Here is a 20,453-nt window from a genome sequence, read left to right on the forward strand (position 1 = left end):
TTTAAAATTTATATTTTGGTGAAAGTGATTTAAATTTGATTTTTAGAAAAACTAAATTTATATAAATTAATTTTTTGATAAATAATTTGATTTGAATTATACTTCAAAATTATTATTTTTATCAATTTATATTTTAAAATTTGTTTTTGAATATTTTTATATAAATTTAAAAAGAATATAAAAATATCCACATATATCTATAAATACATGCGGATATATAAAACAATTTTGTTTTTCAAAATACCTGACGAAACGAATTTTTTTCATAGAAGAAAACGGATAGGTAGTGTCACTGTCAGTCACATGATATTTTATCATCCTAAAAATAGGTTGTTTCTTTATGCACCCATCAAATTTCTCTTTGCACTAAATTTTATTTATGAAAAAACTCACATGCTCTTATGTCATCAGGATTTCGTTATCCGTAAAGGTACTGGAGAATCAAAACTTACTTTCTGGAAAGCCCATGTAGACTTTCGGATTTAATTTCCGGTACGTTGTTGATGACGTTTGGAAATTGATTCTGGAAAAGAAAAAATTGGTGGGTTTTTTTTTTTTTTAATTTCTTTGAATTCATTTATGGCAGTGAGTAAGTAAGATGGATGGCATGTTGTTTTGATGGGAATATTTGATGATTTGGAGACGCGTGCGATTGAAGTTGGTTATGGAGATTAATGAATTGATTAATGAATGCAACTCACAAGGTTCCATAAATGTATTTAGAACAGAAAATCGTAAGTTTCTCACTAATTGTAAATTTGGTAAATGTTGAGTTAATTAGCAAGTTTGTGTTATGTTTTTGTAGGTGTTTGGTTTGAGGGATGAACTATTGCGATGAACAAGAAAGGTAACTTATAATTTAGACTTTGTTATTGTCATATTAAGGTATGATACAACAATGGATAACAAGAAAGGGAGACGTATGTATTATTAGGGATTAAGAGAGGAGGTATTTATAGATGATACAAGAAAGATATAAAACTTAATAATTCTTATAGTAAAAAATGCCAGTGTCCTTTTATGTTGATGGGGAAACCGGTAAAAGGTGGTGAAGGAATGATGTTGAAATTAATTTGTGCTTCTCATAATCACAAGTTGGCAAATCGTTAGTAGGTCATCCATGTGCAAGTAGGTTAATCGGTGAGGAGAAGTTTATGCTTGTTAATATGACCAACAATTCAATGAAGACTATAAATATTTTGCTTACAATGAAGGAGCATAATGAGAAGAATGTAATGACCATAAAGCAAATTTATAATGCTAGATATTCCTATCGTAAGACGAGTCAAGGTCATAGGACTGAAATCCAACAATTAATGTTTTTACTTGAACGAGATATGTATGTTCATTATTGGGTTGCAGTGGACAAGGTCATTGATAACAGTATTGTATAACGATCAAATTAATACTACTTATTTGTAATAATTTCAATGTTGTTAAAAAAGTAGCCAAAAGATTATTATGAATAAAGATAACTCAAAGTCGTCTCCCCACAAACACGAAAATCATTTCTAACAAATTAGTCCTTATAAAATCTATACAATAGAGTTAATCAAATAAAATAATATTGGAAAAAGATAAAAAGATATAAAAAATAATATTAAAGAAAATAGATTAATTCCATCGCCTTTTCAAAATAGGATTCATCATTGGTTTCCTAAAGATTATTGTTATTGATTTCTTCTCTAAGATTTTAATTTAACGAATGTAACTTCTCAATTAATTTGTTGATGTCCTCACTTTTAACCAAAATAACTTCTCAATTAAATATTACTACGTATAATCATATCTATTCTTTTATCTAGTAAAAAACTAATTAACCAAAGTAACTTTTTCATTAATTCTAATTAAAGTTTTCACCTTTAATTAAAGTAACTTATTAAATATTAGCAAAAATTCATTCAATCATATGAAAGTTTCTAAACTTAATCAAAATAACTACTCAATTAAAATTTAAAACCATTTGACTCATATGATTGTTATGCTATGTAGATTTAACAACTTGTTAACATTCTACGATGTAAAAATCATTACTTTTACTTGATTAAGAGACGAACAACATAGATAAAAATATATCATAACAAGAATGAAAACAACAAACAAATTTATTCATTCTAACCTCAAAATCCAATTAAGAAATTATAGTGGAACCAACTTTGAATGTTTAGCCCTCCGTGAAATGCAAAAGTAACATAAAAATTGAAGAAAAGATGATAAAGAAAGAGGTTGTAAGGTCTCTGTGATCCTCATACAAATATTCTACAAAAAAGTTTGTGTGTCAGCATTATTAATTCAATAATAAACATACCAAAAAGAAATAAAATCTCATCACAACAAGATGCATTGGATGAACGTCATGTGGTTCATTATGGGCCCCCTCCTTTGCACATGCCATCGGTGGCATACCATGAGGTCACTTAGTATCATCCCTTTGAACCATGTATGAATGCGACACAAACATAAACAAATCCATATACCTTGGTGCACAAGCACCGACATGATCCCCCAACACATTATGGAGCACATATTGATCAAAAATGGATCCAACATCGATCCATTTCGGCTGTATTAGTATTCCCATCAGTGACTATTGATGGATACCGAGGAATGGTTTGCATATACCCATATTGACGAAGCACACGTTCAGGCAAGTGTAGTTGTATGAATGGGCCCAACCTAAAATATCCCGAGAACAACGATAATTATTCAAAAGGTTGACTTTGTATATGTTCATTGTATGGGTAAAATTCACACCAAACTGGACAAGGTTATCCAATTATAATTGTACAATTCCTATGGCTGATAGTCTCCTCACTTGATAGCTCCTGCATCGAGGCTCATCCTTTGTATAATCAGGTATAACATCCATAAACCCAATAGTTAGGAAGTGCTCATAAATCCATGCCTACAACATACAAATGTACACCCAAATGCATGTCATGTGAAATGATATGTTTTCAAAATTTATAACAATTTAAAATAAATTAATACATTCATTAAAACTAACATGCAATAGAGTTGCATAGCCACCTAGATGTTTCATCTTTGCATAGTATGCATCTCCCAATTGGTTATACATGTGGGTCAAAGCGGTTGTCGCCCACGCATATTGTCCAGTCACTCGCAAGTCAGCAAAGAAACTCGATAACAAACACTTATTAAGGTTGCACTTTTATCGGTAAAGATGATGCACCTAACCAAATGCAACAAATATGATCCAGCTGCAACACTTCATTGTCAGCTACTACAAACATTCTCACATACATCTCTTAATCAACTCAAACGCACATGCCTATCCCTACATTGTTTGGTTTCGGTTGTGGTTGTCTCAGGGTCAACCTAGAGCGTTTTTACCAACATGTTTGTCTCTCCATTCGTATCCAAAGTTGCATAGTTGTACAATTGTCCGACAAATGGCAACGGTAACAAATTTGACACATCATCCAAAGTGATGGTCATCTTGCTAATAGGAAAGTGAAATGAATTGGTATCACTGTACCATCGCTCCACAAATGCACACAACAAGCCTCACTATTATAGTTGGCTCATACAAGGCCTCCCAACCCTCACAACTAAACTACAACTTCAATTCGTTCGTGTGGACCTCCAAACTTATTCATCCTTTTGTTGTGTGATTCAACCTTCAACTCACCACGATCTTACAATTATCAATATTAGATTAATATCTCCAACACACATACTAATCTCAATTTAACTATATCAACATATGAGCTTACCACTTCATTCCACAATTATCTAGCAACATGGTCATCATAAGAAACAAACAAGGACTTGTCCACTAGTCCTTCAAAATTTCCTTCTTCACCAACATGATGGTCCTCCTCGCTAACATTTTCCTCCAGAGGTTCATCTTCAACAACTTCAAATTCAAAATTACTTGGGCTGTAGTTGGCCATATATGATCACTTTGAGATCCACCTCCTCTAGTTATTACCATCTTTATCTGACTATACATACACAAAATTACTAATATCCAAATATCAACATATTACACACAATCAACGCATTAAACAAACCAATACACAACAAGTCAAATTAACTTTATGCAAACAAATATACATAAACCAAAATTGATATTATACAATCGAAATGGTCCCACAACCACCCAAATTCACCTCAAAATGTCATTCAATGTTACTTTCCAAATCCAAAAAAGCATCTAGAAAATTAATTCTAGGGAAGGATATCGAAAAAAACTATCTAGACATTTTACCAAAATGGTGTTTCCGAGAGAAATTTCGAAAAGTTTTTTCCGATAGCCTTCCTCGATATTCAATTTCCAGAGGCATTTTCTCCAACACTACAAAAAAATGCATCCCTGAATCCCTCTTCCGACTGGCTTTCTTTTTCGAAACTGCAACGTCGCTTACCTCTTAGGTGGACGAAATTATTGTGCACACGCCCTACGAAAGAACCACCCATGTTGCACTCTACTCTGCTTCTTCTCTACTACAGAATTGATCTGCACACACACTACCCACACCTTCTTCTCTACTGCAGGAATGAGGGTTGACAACTTTAAATTACCCACCGCCAACGTTGAGGGAGGCGTTTCACTCAATGGGTTAAATGAAAGGTCAGCTTTGGAAGGGGAAAACAAATTGTAAAAGCTTAGGGTTAAAGTAAAAAAATATAAAAGGTTAACTATGGTATTTCACAACTTTGATAGGGTGTAGGAAGAAAAAAGGTTGGTTGCAGGAAGCGATACTCATAATCTTTTATCCAAAAGCACACACAACTTAAGTAGTAATTATTTGTTCCATGTAAGCAAGGGAATTGCTTCCTACACTCATCAAATTTCTTCATGCACCTTATCTTTAATGTGAAAAACCCATAATAACCTTGATAAGTATTTCATTTAACCGCAACTTTCCCCCACCTTTTTCCTCTTCATCGTGAGGCTACTATTGGTATGGCTTGAAGCGATGCATATCATCCTTAAAGACATTGTGGTGCGCGCTCGTCGTAATTGAACTTCTATTGGGCACCCATTTTAAGCATTACAAAGAAGTGTAGTAAGATAAGTACTTTTAATGTTGAGAAGATAGTTTATCAGAAAATGAAATCCAAAAAGAGGAAGATGCATGAAAACGCATACTGGAAAATACAATCCATATTTGTTCACCGGAAAAAGCTTTCCGACAATCTCATAATTGTCTTTCCCGTAAATATTTTTGAAAAATTATTTTCGAAAACTCCAAAAATTTTCTAGAAATATGTATAAAAAAAGATGATTATGAGACTATCCAAAAAGTTCCTGTAGACAACTAGGATTTATATTTTTCCGTGTGTGTTTTCTTTGGGGCAAGGGGAGGTGTTGGTCACCATTCTATGTTTGACAACTCTAATTAGGGATGTCAACAAGATGTGGTGGGTACGAATAGTAGCTCCTTGTTACTCTTCATACTGGATCAATATTCATCATGTATCTGTGCGAGAATCCATTATACAAGTATCTACATATTTATTTAATATCCACAAATATTTACCAAAAAAAATCTAAAAATATTTAACAAAATAGTTTGACCATAAAAATCTATAAATAAAATTGTATAAAAATATATAAAATCGTATAAAGTTATAAAAAGTTGTATAGTATGAAAATAAAAAAAATATCTATATAAAAATCTTTAAAAGATCTTTATATATAAAATTGAATTTTAAACATTCAATCAAACATAAAAATATCTAAATAAATTCAAATAAAATATAATACATTACTATCATAAGTTTCAATAAAGTCCAAATAAAATTACAAAAGTAAATATTAAATCACGTTCAATACAATACAAGTTCTTTAATAAGTGTTTGGATCAACAACCCACTTTATTATATATGAGGGTATTTTGGTAAATTAAAAATTAGCAAGTATGAGTATCTAAAAAAGGATACAGTTACTATGATACTCGTACACATGGGTATAGAAATACTCCTACTCTTAATATCTATTTATAATATCATTTCTTATCAGTTGCAAATTTTATTTATAGATCTGATTTTTTTACATCCCTATCAATAACTTACATTGAACTTACATCGAATCGGAAATGTTCTACAATTTGCAAATTATTTAGGAGCTCACAATTGCAAATCAAATTGTGCGCATTAAGTTTTCTGGAAGTATAAATACAATTTCGAAAACACTATCTACCACCCCAGCTTAATAGTGTTCAAATAAAATGGACAAGAGTGAAATTAAATTAAATTATGGGTGCTGGAAGAAAATGATGGATTGCAAGAAGCAATTCATGTAAGCAAACATGAGCATCTAGAGTCAACTACAACGCTATATAAAACAATACTTTACTTATATTTCAATATGGACCTTTCTAAACTTCTTCCTGGGATTGTTTCTACTCTACAAAATATGTTGAGAATATTACTTAATATCTTTTTTTTTATTTAAATTAGTTTTTGGGAAATATTTCAATTTTAAATATATGTTTCAGTTTTAGGAAATTAGTTATTATTTTAGATTAGGAGTGAGATATTCTAAATATTTTATATTTGGTATTTTGTTATATTTTGCTCTATATATAGGGTATATCAATAAAATACAAAAACATGTTCCTCCGTATAACATATCACATATATCTCATATCTCTTATATTTTCAAAAGCCCTGAAAATCCCAACAACTGCTATCAAAGCCATTGTTCTTATTGCCGATAGAATGGAAGGAAATATGTCACACGTCGTTATTCCACTCTTTGATGGTGAAAGCTATAATCTATGGGCGGTAAGGATGCAAACATATATAGAGGGGCTAGATCTATGGGAAGTTGTCGAGGAAGATGATGTTCCCTTGTCTGAAAATCCCACCATGGCTCAAATGAAAGCGCATAAAGACAAGAAAATGAGAAAGGCAAAGGCAAAATCATGCTTGTTCGCATGTGTTTCACAAATGATTATGACCAGGATCATGACTCTAAAGTCTCCCAAAGAAATCTGGAAATACTTGAAAGCGAAATATGAAGGGAACGAGAAGATTCGAGACATGAAAGTTTTGAACTTGATAAGGGAGTTCGAGATGCAAAGAATGAAAGAGTCGGAGACGATTAAAGAATACTCAAACAAATTGTTGGGTATTGCCAACAAGATAAAATTGTTGGGAAAAGAGTTTTCAGATTCTAGACGGTGCCGGAAAGATATGAGGCATCTATTGTTTCCTTAGAAAACACAAAAGATTTGTCTGCAATTATCTTTACAAAGGTGATACATGCCTTGCAAGCACAAGAACAACGAAGATTGATGAGAGAAGATCATGAGGCGGTTGAAGGTAATTTAAATTACACTGAAGAGAATGTGCTCATAGTCAAGAAAAATAGAAGGAGCAAATACAACAACACACATGTTTTTCCATCTTGTCCCCATTGCAAGAGAAAAGGTCATCAACCCAATTGGTGTTGGTGGAGGCCAGATGTCAAATGTCACAAATGTGATCAATTGGGACATGTGGAAAAGGTGTGCAAATCTCAAGATTCTCAAGAAAATGTTTAGATTGTGGAGAATAGATTAGATGAGGATAAATCAGAGGAGGATCTACTTTTTATAATATCATGTGTCACAACCAACGAATCCTCAAAAGATTGGATTATAGATAGTGGTTACACAAATCATATGACTCATGATAGGGAAATTTTTAAGGAACTAAATAAATCAAATATTTCCAAGGTAAGAATTGGGAATGGAGAACAACTTGCTGTGAAAGGTATAGGAACAATTTCAATTAAAACTCATTCAGGTATCAAATTAATTTTTGATGTCTTATATGTTCTTGAGATTACCTAGAATTTGTTAAGTGTTGCTCAATTGGTAGAGAAAGGTTATAAGATCTCCTTTGAGAATAAAGTATGTGTGATAAAAAAATGCTAACAACATAGAGGTATTCAAATGAAAGACAAAAGATTTGCGTTGAATTTTATGAAGGAGGAATTTGCTACAAAGAAAGTGAGTATGAAAGAAGGATCAAAATTAGAAAATAAATATCTTTGGAAGAAAGTAGATGGAGGTTCACATTCTAATATTCACAAAAGGTCCGATGCCACTCCAATGAAATCCACATCGGACAAAGAAAAAGAAGATGATGCCGATATAAGAAGAAATATGAAGGATGATGCCAAATTGAAGAAAGATGTGATGCCATGGAAGAAAGAGAAAAATAAATATTACAAGCACAAAAAGAGGAGAAGATCAAGCATCAAAAGATGGAGAATCAAATATGAAGATATAAAATTTAAATAAATAGATATTAAACAAGGGGGAATGTTGAGAATATTACTTAATATCTTTTTTTTATTTAAATTAGTTTTTGGGAAATATTTCAGTTTTAAATATATGTTTTAGTTTTAGGAAATTAGTTATTATTTTAAATTAGGAATGAGATATTCTAAATATTTTATACTTGATATTTTGTTATATTTTGCTCTATATATAGGGTATATCAATAAAATACAAAAACATATTCTTCTGTATAACATATCATATATATCTCTCGTATATCTCATATCTCTCATATTTTAAAAATCATGAAAATCCCAACAAAAATCAATACTAAAACTCAATTTGTGACATTTGCAAGTCACAATTTCTAATAGAAAGAAGGATAACGACGATAAAAACTTAAGCATTGCATTCACCTACTTTACAAAAATAGAAATTGAAACTCAACTTTGAGGATACCAGACCACAATAATTCCAACCCCTTCTTTCAAGTCATGATTTGTGTCCTCACTTTGAAGTTTTTTTAATGGTTTTCTCCACAATGAATAAAACACAACAAACATAAAGAGTTTCAAGACAACGCTTTTAATTTTTTTAATATAAAAAAAATAATGACGTGATGAACATGTGATACTGCTCACCTGGTGGTTCGTTAACTAGGTCTTGAGATAACTAATCACACTCACCAAAACAATTATGACAAAAAATAAGGATACAGTTAGATTTGAGAATTTTCAATTAAAATTATATTAAATTTATAATTGATCGTCAATAAATTTAACTTTTGAATTAAGTTTTCGTAATTAACTTTGTTTGTGATGATTGAATGTCATAAACAGTTAAATAATAATGGTGATTATTATCTTACCATTTTATCTAGTTCAGTTCTCATTACATATCTTATTTTATTATTTATATTTAATAATTTAATAATTTATAATTTAATAATTTTTATATTTTAGTTAAAATTATATAACTATAAAATTATCTGAAATATTTTTAAATTTTATTCAAATCATAAAATCATAATTTTATAAATATACAATTTTAAATTAAAATTATAAAATATAAATTATACAATTATAAATTTATAAATTTAAAAAATTTAAACTTTAAAAATCTTTAAATTATAAAATATTTAAAAAATAACTAATAAAATGAAATTGTGAACCTTAAATAAAGACTTACCACACAAGCCAAAAATAAAATATAAGGAGTGGCTATTTTTTTTAAATGTGAAAAAGCACCATTTTATATAATTAAACCTTACAATAATATGTAAATTACGCAAAAATCCTTTTTACAATTTAGTGCGTGTTGGCTGGTGATAAAACTGATTGTTTAGCATAGGATTAAAAAAGTTAGTCTGCGCTTGTTGTTGGCGGTATTAGTGTCACTTCAGCTGTGATTTTGTTCCCAAAATCTTAATTGTTTCTTATTCTGAAGAAATTTTAGAGGCATGAATCTTCAGTAATCCTATGCCTTCTTCGGAACAGTTTTAAGTCTTGAGTTTGTGAAAATCGGTCTTCGGGCCTCCAGATTTTCTGTGTTTCGATCTATTTATCTGTCCAACTTCACCGAGTTTAGCATCTAGGTATTATGAATTAATTTCTAATATTCGTGCTATTTTATGATTCTATTAGCCCTTCCAGTCAATGGGGCATCTCTGATTTCCAAGTTAACCATAGAAAATGGATAAAATAGATTTTGCCTTTTGGTTTGCTTCTTGGTATCTTTGGATTCTTGATGACTTAATTTACTAAAATAAGCATGTTTGATTTATACAAAACCCAATTATCCGTCTGTATAAGTTTGATTATTGGTGAATATTAATGGTCTTCTAAATTTTGCTTCTGTTGCGTCGTAGAGAGATAGAAATTTTCATTGTTATCAGGAGAAGGATTTCAAGTGATAATGGAGAAACAAAGCAGTTTTCGGGCATCTACTATGGAAAAACAGAAGAGTTTTCGTGGATTTATGGAAAAACAAAAGAGTTTTCGCATAGTGATGGAGAAGCAGCTCAGCTTTATGGGAAGCGAAAGGAAGAAGAGCAAGGAGTCACCTGGGAAACGTGGTGACTTACCAATTCATTTAGCAGCTCGGGCAGGGAACCTGAGCAGAGTGAAGGAGATAATTCAAAACTATTCTAATTGTGAGACAAAAGATTTGTTAGCAAAGCAGAACCTAGAGGGGGAGACCCCTCTTTATGTTGCTTCAGAGAATGGGCATGCTTTGGTTGTTAGTGAGATACTGAAGTACTTGGACCTGCAAACCGCTTCTATTGCGGCCAGAAATGGCTATGATCCATTCCATATTGCTGCAAAGCAAGGTCATCTTGGTAAGACACTTGCAATTATGTTTGGGCCTAAGCTCCCCTTAATTTTCTTGTTTTGGTTTTGGATTTTGTAACAGTTTTACAATGTAAATGAATGGAGCATAATTACCCTGAAAAGATTGTGCGTGGGTGTGTTATCTTATTGATTTTTAGTTAATTATGATCTAAACCAAAACCAAAATTCCATACTGTCCTGTCAGTCTTTTTCCACAATTTTTCCAATAAGCCGCTCTTTGGATGTGTTACTTTTGATTTGTTTAAGACAGTTGTTGGAAGTTTGTGTTTCCTAGTTAAAGAAACATCGTCCAGGACTGATTGTATTCTTCCATCCTTCCCTTATCCCTGCCTGTGCAACTGTCTCTCTTTATGCATATTGAAAATGAAGTTAGAGAAGACATGAGTTGTATAATTGTGGCTTCTCAGTAAATTGACATGCACATCTAATGTTAAAGTTATTGTTTGTTCTTTTACGATTATATATTTAGCTTCAATGGTTTTACTACTTTGCCTATGAGATAGTGTTGTTTAATTTTCTGATATACTACTATGGGTGAGAATCCTAGGCAAGCAGAACCAAAGATATTTTTCACAAATAGCATGTCTGTTATTTCATTCTCTCTCGATATATCTCTGACTGAAAAAGAATTTTGCAGAGGTTTTGAGAGAACTACTGCAGTCCTTTCCCAACCTGGCCATGACCACTGATTTGTCCAACTCAACTGCTTTACATACAGCTGCAAGTCAAGGTCATATTGATGTGGTTAATCTCCTTCTGGAATCAGATTCTAACCTTGCTAAAATAGCCAGGAATAATGGTAAAACTGTCCTTCACTCTGCGGCTAGGATGGGGCACTTGGAAGTTGTGAAAGCTTTATTAAACAAGGATCCAAGCACTGGATTTAGAACTGATAAGAAAGGCCAAACTGCACTACACATGGCTGTGAAAGGGCAAAATGAAGAAATTTTGCTGGAATTGGTAAAACCTGATCCAGCAGTTTTACGCTTGGAAGATAATAAAGGAAATACAGCATTGCATATTGCCACAAAGAAGGGCCGTACTCAGGTGATTCTTTATTCTGTATAACGCATATTGGACATGATAAACTAATCACGTAGACAGTGTAACATCCTGGTCGGATATTATGAATTTAAATAAAATAAAATAGTAATAAAAAGTAAACATCATTTATTATAATTCCATTTTCCCAAAACATGGAAAATTTAAAACATTTATTTCATCATAAAATACCTCGAAATCCAAAATTCATAAAACTCTAATACAATAACTAAGTTCAATAATCCAAATGATTACAAAGTCTTTAAATTCCATAAAATAATATACTCTGTAAAAAATCCTCGAGATAGCCCATGCTCCGGCTTTATGTCTCACCACGTCCACCTACAACCTTACCTGCTCCTATGTACCGCGTACACGATTATCGCCAAACACAAGCAAATAGGGTGAGCTAATAGTTTAAAACATATATATAAATCAAATATATATTCACACTCACACCAAAGGAATTCTATCATTTGATTCCATACCACATGGCCACCAGCATGTTCCCGTGTTCTACGTCTTCAGATGAATACCTCAAAATGTTTTGCTGTTACACCTACAAGCCACCACTTGTAGAACACGTGCGAAAAACCTGTTACGGACCACACTCCGTAACGCTAGGTGGAGTTCCCAATACGAACATAGTTCGTAACATCCCAAGACTACTAAACATGTCAACCAAATACTGAGGAGGACAATCTATCTGGACCCATCTGTACGAGCCACAACTCGCACACTCACACCGTCAACACTCGCCAACCCGAGCCACAACTCAATAGTTTCTCGTGTTCATCCGCCATCCCGAGCCATAACTCAAGAGATGTCATTCCGAGCCACAACTCAAGGAAAGCCACGTGTTTAACCCCTATCCCGAGCCACAACTCAAGGAGTACATTCTGAGCCACAACTCAAGGAACACTCCAGCAAGCCGACCTTTGAGGTATCAACAAAGCATTGTAGATCACGCACATCCAAAGCAAACAAAGCTTCTGCCACTGTGATATCGCCTGGCGCTACTCCAGAGCCACCAGGCGAAACTCACTTCTAGACCGCCTGGCGGGGGACATGTGCCGCCAGGCGCCAAGCGCCTCAGAGCACACTGACCTTGCAGACATCGCTTGGCAGGACCACCCTCACCGCCAGGCGCCACACGTCCCAGTGCACCACTGTTTTTGTAGCTATTGCCTAGCGGAGCAAACCCTACTGCTAGGCGCTACACCAGTACTCGTGCAGTATTGGTTTTTGTTCTAATCCAAGCATTGTTGCTCACGCATCAACTCTTCTCTGCCACTCATCCGAAATGCCACAATCCTGATTCATTATTGTCAACACCACTTTCGATTATCATAAATCCTCTTATGTACATCAATTCACTATATGTTATCACGTATGCAAAATCTCAATGGTTCACACTTATGCTTTCATTATTAAGTGATACAAGTAGCCCTCTCCCTTCCAACATAACTACAACATTGATTCAACCTTACAAATTTTCTCTTAATCCCTTGCCACAAAATATCACATTCTAACACTTGCCTTAAACCATGCCTAACTTGTCCACACAAATATACCCAATTTCCTAATTCTCCTGGTCCAGCCACTCCATTTCCAATGTTGGTTTAGTTACTAATTTGCCTCATTTATAATAACACAATTTTCCCACTTACCATTTGAAGCCCAAACCTTCATATATTTCCTCAACAACACCAAGACACTCGTGATCTGTCATTGCTCTAATTGATTCATACTAAGTCCCGCCAGGCGGCACATCAGTTTCTGAGGAACCGAAATTTTGTTGCACCTAACACAGAAACCCTAAAATCCCAAATTGCCTTTTTTCTGCCTAATTCCGCAATCCAATCCAATAATCATGCATTCAGAGGCTCTAATTATTAAATTAAAGGTGATCATAATAATTCTTTCCTAAATTCATACATTAATTAATCTCATAACATAAAACCCCCAATTTCCAAACCCTAAAGTAAGTGTTCATACAATGTCCTCTAATTACTTTCCAGTCGCCTGGTAGCTTTGAAGGTCAATGCACAACCAATTCAACCAACTCATGTTTCGTGATAACTCCTATAATTGATAATTTCTATAATTTTAGGATTATATTATCACTCATCATTATCAAATACTTTATTATTAAAATAATAATAAATTAAATAACACACAAATGACATACATAAGACTTGAATCCAAGTCCTCTCAATGCAACTAAATACTCTCAACCACTTGAGCTGATACTTTTCCATGTTATACCAACTAACATTAATTGTCATAAAGGCTTCCACTACCTGCATTTATTAATTAATTATTTATTTAATTAATTAAATTTTGCGGGTCTTACGTACAATCTTTATTGGCCTCCCTCTATGCCTAATATCCTAAACCTAGTCTTTGTTAGTTATATAGTTTTCTGCTTGTTATGTACTTAAACATGTATTTTGGTCTATTTCTTGTGAATCCTCAACAAGGCCTTAATTAAAGGTTTTTTTTTACTATCCTACCAGGCTAGCACCCTATTATCCAACTTGTACAACTCCTTTTGGTACCCAGTAACCAAGCAGTTTCCCCCTTTTATAACATTTGTATATGCCCCCCTTCCATGTGAAAGAATGTTGGAGGCCTTCTCTATATATTGGTGTTCCCTACATTGAAAGGATTGCTTCATGAGTGGAGCCCGCCATTCCGTGGGATTGTTCCCCTTCGGAAGATCTTTCATGTATAAGTATGAATGCCACTAGGACTGCTCCAATTCTGAAGATGTGGCATCGCCTCCATTTTTATTGGAGGTTACTGGATTCTGGCCTTCAGCCATGGAAGGTTGTTTTTGCCTTTTGTTGTTTTCTACTTCTGACAGTTTGCTTAATTTCTCTAGATGTTAGGGTAGTTTCCCCCAATACTTTTTCACTTACTTGGAGCTGATCTTATTGAGATAATTTCTCATGAAGCATCTGAACATGTCTCCAATATCTTCAATTTCCAAGTGGCCATTTGGAACTGGTACTAAATGATACAGCTTGTGGACTGTATAAAAAGTGAGAACTCAAGTTTGAGTATTTTTCTGAATAACAATAATTTTCTTTTGGGTTGAAGGTTGGATTTACATATTTTGCACTCAAGCAGTTCAGTCAAAAGTTTTTTCTTAAGCATTTTAATTATAAGCTATTCTGAAAGCAGACTAAGATGACCCAAAAGCACCATATTTACACGTGTAGAGTAGAACTTTAGTTTCCCAATTCACCAACTGTCATACAAACGAGTGAAACTTTAGACACCACTGCTGTGAAAGTTGCAACTTAATAGGTTCGTGACAATCATTACTCAATTTCATTCATACCTTGAAGGGAAAACCTGCTCCAGGATTATTGACTAAGTTACACACAGGCTCAACTAACAATTAACGGGCCATAAAATTAAGAAAAGAAAAATAATACCGACTAGAAGTTATTCTAACTCATCTACTGGTTAACATCTGTATATCAAGTACCATTCTGGCCTCCTATTCCAAGTGATGCTGATTAGTTCCTTCAACTCGTAGTCTTTGTTTTCAGTTATTGGACAAATTAGTTCCAATTTAGTTATCCAAACTCGAATAAATAACCACCCTTTGCATGACTAATACAAATTTTAATTTACAAATGTTAGGCCTTGATTTCTTCTTCCTATTCCTATGTATGATACAGACAGTAGAGTTACTAGAATTTTTCTCGTTTTTTTTATTCATTCATGATTTGTTATTAGCCACATTCTTATTCTTCTTGTTTTGATGGTAGACATTTTAACACGTCTGTTCGCTGTTACTTAAACATTGAAGTACTGTTGCTATAGTATCATGAAGTATCTCCATTTTTAGTAGTCTGCCCAACAACCCTGTGAATAATTGACCTTTGTCTTGTATAACCTAGGCCTCAAGGCAGCTTTATGATTTTGTTAAGATTATTGGTTTTCTTGTTATGCCTTCCTGATCTGGCATCATTGAATTTAACTGAGGCAGTTTTGTATTGCGTGCGTGCATACATGCAACAGAAGCTTAAGGAATGAACTCAAAGGAAAAATATGTAGGATAAATTTATACTTATGCATAGGCAGCATGTTTCCATGCTAAAATTTCAATTGTTCCTGTTTTTTCTTTGGAAAGACAAAGCGTATTCCTTGAAATGAAGAGAAGTTGGCTTTCAATGTCTATTCTAAACTAGCCATTTTTTATTGTAGAATGTTCGCTGCTTGTTATCAATGGAAGGTATCAACATCAATTCAACAAACAAGGCTGGAGAAACTCCTCTTGATGTTGCAGAAAAATTTGGGAGTCCTGAACTTGTCTCCATATTGAGGGATGCTGGGGCTGCTAATTCCACTGACCAAGGGAAACCTCCAAATGCTTCAAAACAACTCAAGCAGACTGTCAGTGACATAAAGCACGATGTACAATCTCAACTCCAACAGACACGTCAGACAGGCATGAGGGTTCAGAAAATTGCAAAAAAGCTGAAAAAGCTACACATCAGTGGCCTCAACAATGCAATAAACTCTGCTACTGTTGTTGCCGTTCTTATTGCTACAGTTGCTTTTGCAGCCATCTTCACTGTCCCTGGTCAATATGTTGAAAATAAAACAGATGGATTTTCTCTTGGACAAGCAAATATAGCAAACAATGCAGCTTTCCTAATATTTTTTGTGTTTGACAGCCTGGCATTGTTCATCTCTCTGGCAGTTGTAGTGGTTCAAACTTCCGTAGTTGTTATTGAGCAAAAGGCAAAAAAGCAGCTTGTTTTTGTCATTAACAAGCTCATGTGGATGGCTTGCCTTTTCATTTCCATTGCCTTCATTTCTCTTACATACGTGGTGGTAGGATCACACTCCAGATGGCTTGCAATATATGCTACAGTGATTGGAAGCTTGATAATGCTCTCTACAATTGGCTCCATGTGCTATTGTGTAATTTTGCATAGGATGGAGGAGACAAAATTGAGGGCCGAGAGTCGATCATTCTCCATGTCTCATGCATCAGACCAAGAGATTTTAAACAGTGAATACAAGAGGATGTACGCACTGTAATTGATATATCCGAATGAAATGGCTTGTATTATCCAGCATATTCTTGAAGTGGCGATAGGTAGTTTCTACTGTCAGTGTCAGATTGTATGAAGATAACCTACGGTCTTTGTTACAGATACCGTGAGAACAGAAGGAAATGAAGAAAAATGGGTGGGGAATTCTCGCCACTTCCACTCGTAAGTAGAAAGGATGTTATCAAATTTAGTATGATCTTGGTGAAATAATTGTTGTGGTGAAGACTTCTTTTAATGGAAGATAGGTATGCAAATAATCACTATATCGGCATCGTAAGTTATCAATCATTTCTAGATTGGCATCTTAAGTTATATCAATCATTTCTAGCATACCAAAATGACAAAAGAAATAGAGAAAACAAATGTAAGATGGTGAGGGACTAGACCAAAACCTACTCAGTAAACCTATAAAATGATGGATGAAACTTATTCCTATAAAATTCATGGCTAATGAAATTCCCCGCCTGTACATTGGTTATTAACACCATAGTTGCCGCTCTTTATTATTTATTACAAATGCACTGCATTTGTGTTGGTTTTATTTTGAACTTTATGAAAAAATTCAATATGTCCAAGATAAGGAATGAGAAAACCAATATGACCAAAAGTAATGAATAATATATCAGGAAGTGTTGCAATCGGAATCATGATGGGACAACAAGAATAATTTGAAAGATATATAATATTAGCATCCCATAATATGGGTCCTTAATTAATTATGTAAAATAAAAGTAGATATTTAATTTTTTTTTTCAAAAATCAAACAAAGTGATAAATATACAAAATAATAAAAAAATATTTTTTTACTTTTGAGTCTCATGATGATTGATTTCGTTTCTATGTATTTTCATCCCTCACTTAAAATAAGAAATCAAAGTTATGTAATTTTTTTGAAAGACTACTTGAAAAACAACTATTTGGTTGACCAATAGACGTTGAAGTTGCATAGATTATTTGAATGAAACCTAATAACATTAACTAGAGACAAAATATAGAATGAGTGTAAAATAATAATTTCATATTAATTCGAACCAATTCACATGCTTCAATTTTTAATAATATCCTGGCTAAAAGTGCTTCTTTATAGGTATCAAGTAAACATGCATGTAAGGGTATAATTGGTGATTTGATGACAAAAACAATAAGAAATCTCATATAGAAGATTATTTCCAGTGCCAAAGAATATGATTAATCAGTTAATGATTCAAAATTTAATGTTGGTTCTTTAGCGCTATAGAAACTCATACATAAAATTCCCAATAATAAAAAAAAAATTAGAACTTCCTGTAGTGTACAGAATAATCCTTATAGCTGAATACTAATGTTTGCTTTTCCATCTCACATAGATAAAAGTAGATAAACAGGAATTAGTTCTAATTCCTACATGATGACAAAAAGTAAAGTGTCTTAAGAAGAAAATGTTCTTAGTTGACCACTGTCCATTGCTAACATTAGAAAATATAATGATTTAGATTCTTTGATATTTTTTTAAAGTAAATCTAACAAGAATTGACACCGCTCTTAGTATCTCTATTCATAATGAAAGATCAGGAATCACATATTTATTAAGAAAAGCATTTTATAACATGTTGGCATGACAAGGTTGAAAATGATGAGGACTTCACAAGTTGCCCTTAATGTGACCCGATATGTTAATTTGAGAATTTACTTAAACTTAGGATGAATGATTGAAATGTATGGATGACAAACAATGTAATTGCCTCGAGCAAAGATTGGTTCTTCCTTTTGCCATCGTTCTTGCGCTCCTTTTCTTCATAGTACAACCATCGATTCTATTCAAGCTCAAAGCCTTACACGCCTCATACCCTCACTGGCACCCATCATTTACATAACTAGTGTTAAATAGAAGGACAATTCTACGCAATATACAAAGTTCAAATATATCAGACATAACATCATGGACTTCCATATTAACCATGAGTCTTATGGTCTAGCCTCACTCTCACCTATAGACTCATATGCTCATGCAATTATAACGATTATTGCAAAAGAGAAATACAAACAAAAGCACCAAAGAAGAAGGGTAAGCAAATGACAATTTTCAACATACATAAATTCAAAAGAAATTATATAATAATAATAAAATTCATATTGACTTGCAACCAAAACAAACCTTCTTCTTTAGAAAAAATATAAGCAAAATTCATGATATAAAAATTCTATACTCTAGTTGAGTTACTCGTTCAATGAGTTCTTATGAACTATTACTCACTCAACGACTACACGTCCTGTCCAACGAAATGAACACTGAAAATAAAATACATATTTATTCATCCAACAAAATTAGACTCACTTAGTGAGTCCTCGTTTCAAACTTTATATCAAACTCAAATTTAGTTTTCACTTAATGAAAGTATGCCCTCTTAACGAACACACATCTCCTAACTCTTTACTAAAAGATTAAACTTAAGATATTTTTTTATCAAAATTTAAGACTAAAGTTTATTAAAGTTCGGGATCAAAATTCATAAACTTTAAAGTGTTAATTCTTTTTGAGATCAAAATTTTGAAGATTAGGTACATATTTAAAAAAAAAAGAAATAAAATATTTTTTTTAAGCCAAACATAAAAGTAAAAAGTTTTAAAATTTTAAATTTAATGAGTTGACACATTAAAACGTAGGACAACTGTGTGACACGTCGGAGTCGCGGTATACATCTTCCATTTATCGAAAGGATAATGATAGAATGCCCCGTTTTTTTGACCCCCAAAGTTACCCGCCTACGTGGCAGTTAATATTTTAATATTTTTAAAGCAGACGGTAGCAGAAACGCGTGAGAGAAGGTGGAGTGAATGGTGAGGTTGTGATACACGCGCAAGAGTGGATAAAGTTTGTGTTAGAAAAATAGAAGTTTGCTTTGCGGTTTATACTAAAGGCGAGAGTGCGGCGAGAGTGCGACGACAGTGCGGCGAGAGTGCGGATTGCTGCCATAGCTTTGTGCGTCGAATTGGAAGGCCATACAAATTTGAATTCAAAGGCCATACAAATTTCCATGACCATCAATCATCACCATAAAACTTCATTAACTATATGAAATTCAACATTGAATTAAAAATAAACTTTTCTGTTGGACATTTAAGTGTCCTCTTCTGAGTTCATAAGTGCCTTTTTGCGTTGCAGTTTTTGTACACCTAGTACTGCAACTGTTTTTGTAGTATATAATGATAAATTTCGACACAATCCAAAGGCCTTACAAATTCAACAATATATTTTGTGTCGACAAAATTAATTAATCGTACCTTTCAATGAAAATAAAATACACATTGCATTATTAACTATTCATATAACAATTTCAAATTTAGCATGAAAAACATCATTTCAAAACACTTACTCGTTCCTGTTCTAAAACTTTGTCTTTTCTACTCTTTCTAGCCATGATTCATCAACAACCTATCAAAATTTATTAATAATACAATAAGGAATCACAACAAAAGAAATTCAACAAAAAATACACTTCACAAATCAAGAAATCATAAATTACTTCACAAATACAACAACCTTCTATGACAGGAATGAAAAATAAACTTCAGATGTCCAATTTGAGAAATTACTTCATATGGCTAATTACTTCATATGACGGGAATCAACAATCCAACAAACGCATCATCAACAAATTGTCATATTACAAAACAATATAACACCAAATAAACTAATTTAAATTTTGAACTTCCGAACACATACTTGGATAACCTCACAGACGAAATTAACAAAGTGC

At 33.1% G+C, this 20,453-nt stretch overlaps 1 protein-coding gene and 1 long non-coding RNA gene across 3 annotated transcripts; one reads left to right on the forward strand and one right to left on the reverse strand.

Moving 5' to 3' along the window:
- Positions 1–2,152: 2,152 nt before the first annotated feature.
- On the reverse strand, positions 2,153–4,596 carry LOC114164507. Its single transcript, XR_003599556.1, has 3 exons — positions 4,392–4,596; positions 3,738–3,968; positions 2,153–2,905 (listed from the first exon to the last, which is right to left on the reverse strand). It is a non-coding gene; the product is annotated as an uncharacterized LOC114164507 (long non-coding RNA).
- A 4,982-nt stretch (positions 4,597–9,578) lies between these two features.
- On the forward strand, positions 9,579–16,987 carry LOC114163360 (ankyrin repeat-containing protein At5g02620-like). 2 transcript variants are annotated; one of them, XM_028047628.1, is made up of 4 exons: positions 9,579–9,837; positions 10,111–10,581; positions 11,232–11,641; positions 15,860–16,987. In XM_028047628.1, exons 2-4 carry the CDS (start codon positions 10,158–10,160, stop codon positions 16,700–16,702), a joined length of 1,677 nt encoding a protein of 558 aa, XP_027903429.1. In that variant the 5' UTR covers positions 9,579–9,837; positions 10,111–10,157; the 3' UTR covers positions 16,703–16,987. The 2 variants fall into 2 exon arrangements, with proteins under 2 accessions (XP_027903429.1, XP_027903430.1); XM_028047629.1 differs by lacking the exon at positions 9,579–9,837 and having other exon boundaries at positions 9,854–10,581.
- Positions 16,988–20,453: the final 3,466 nt, after the last annotated feature.

The sequence above is a fragment of the Vigna unguiculata genome, chromosome 9, assembly GCF_004118075.2.
Source record: "Vigna unguiculata cultivar IT97K-499-35 chromosome 9, ASM411807v1, whole genome shotgun sequence".
Classification (NCBI taxonomy): domain Eukaryota; kingdom Viridiplantae; phylum Streptophyta; class Magnoliopsida; order Fabales; family Fabaceae; genus Vigna; species Vigna unguiculata.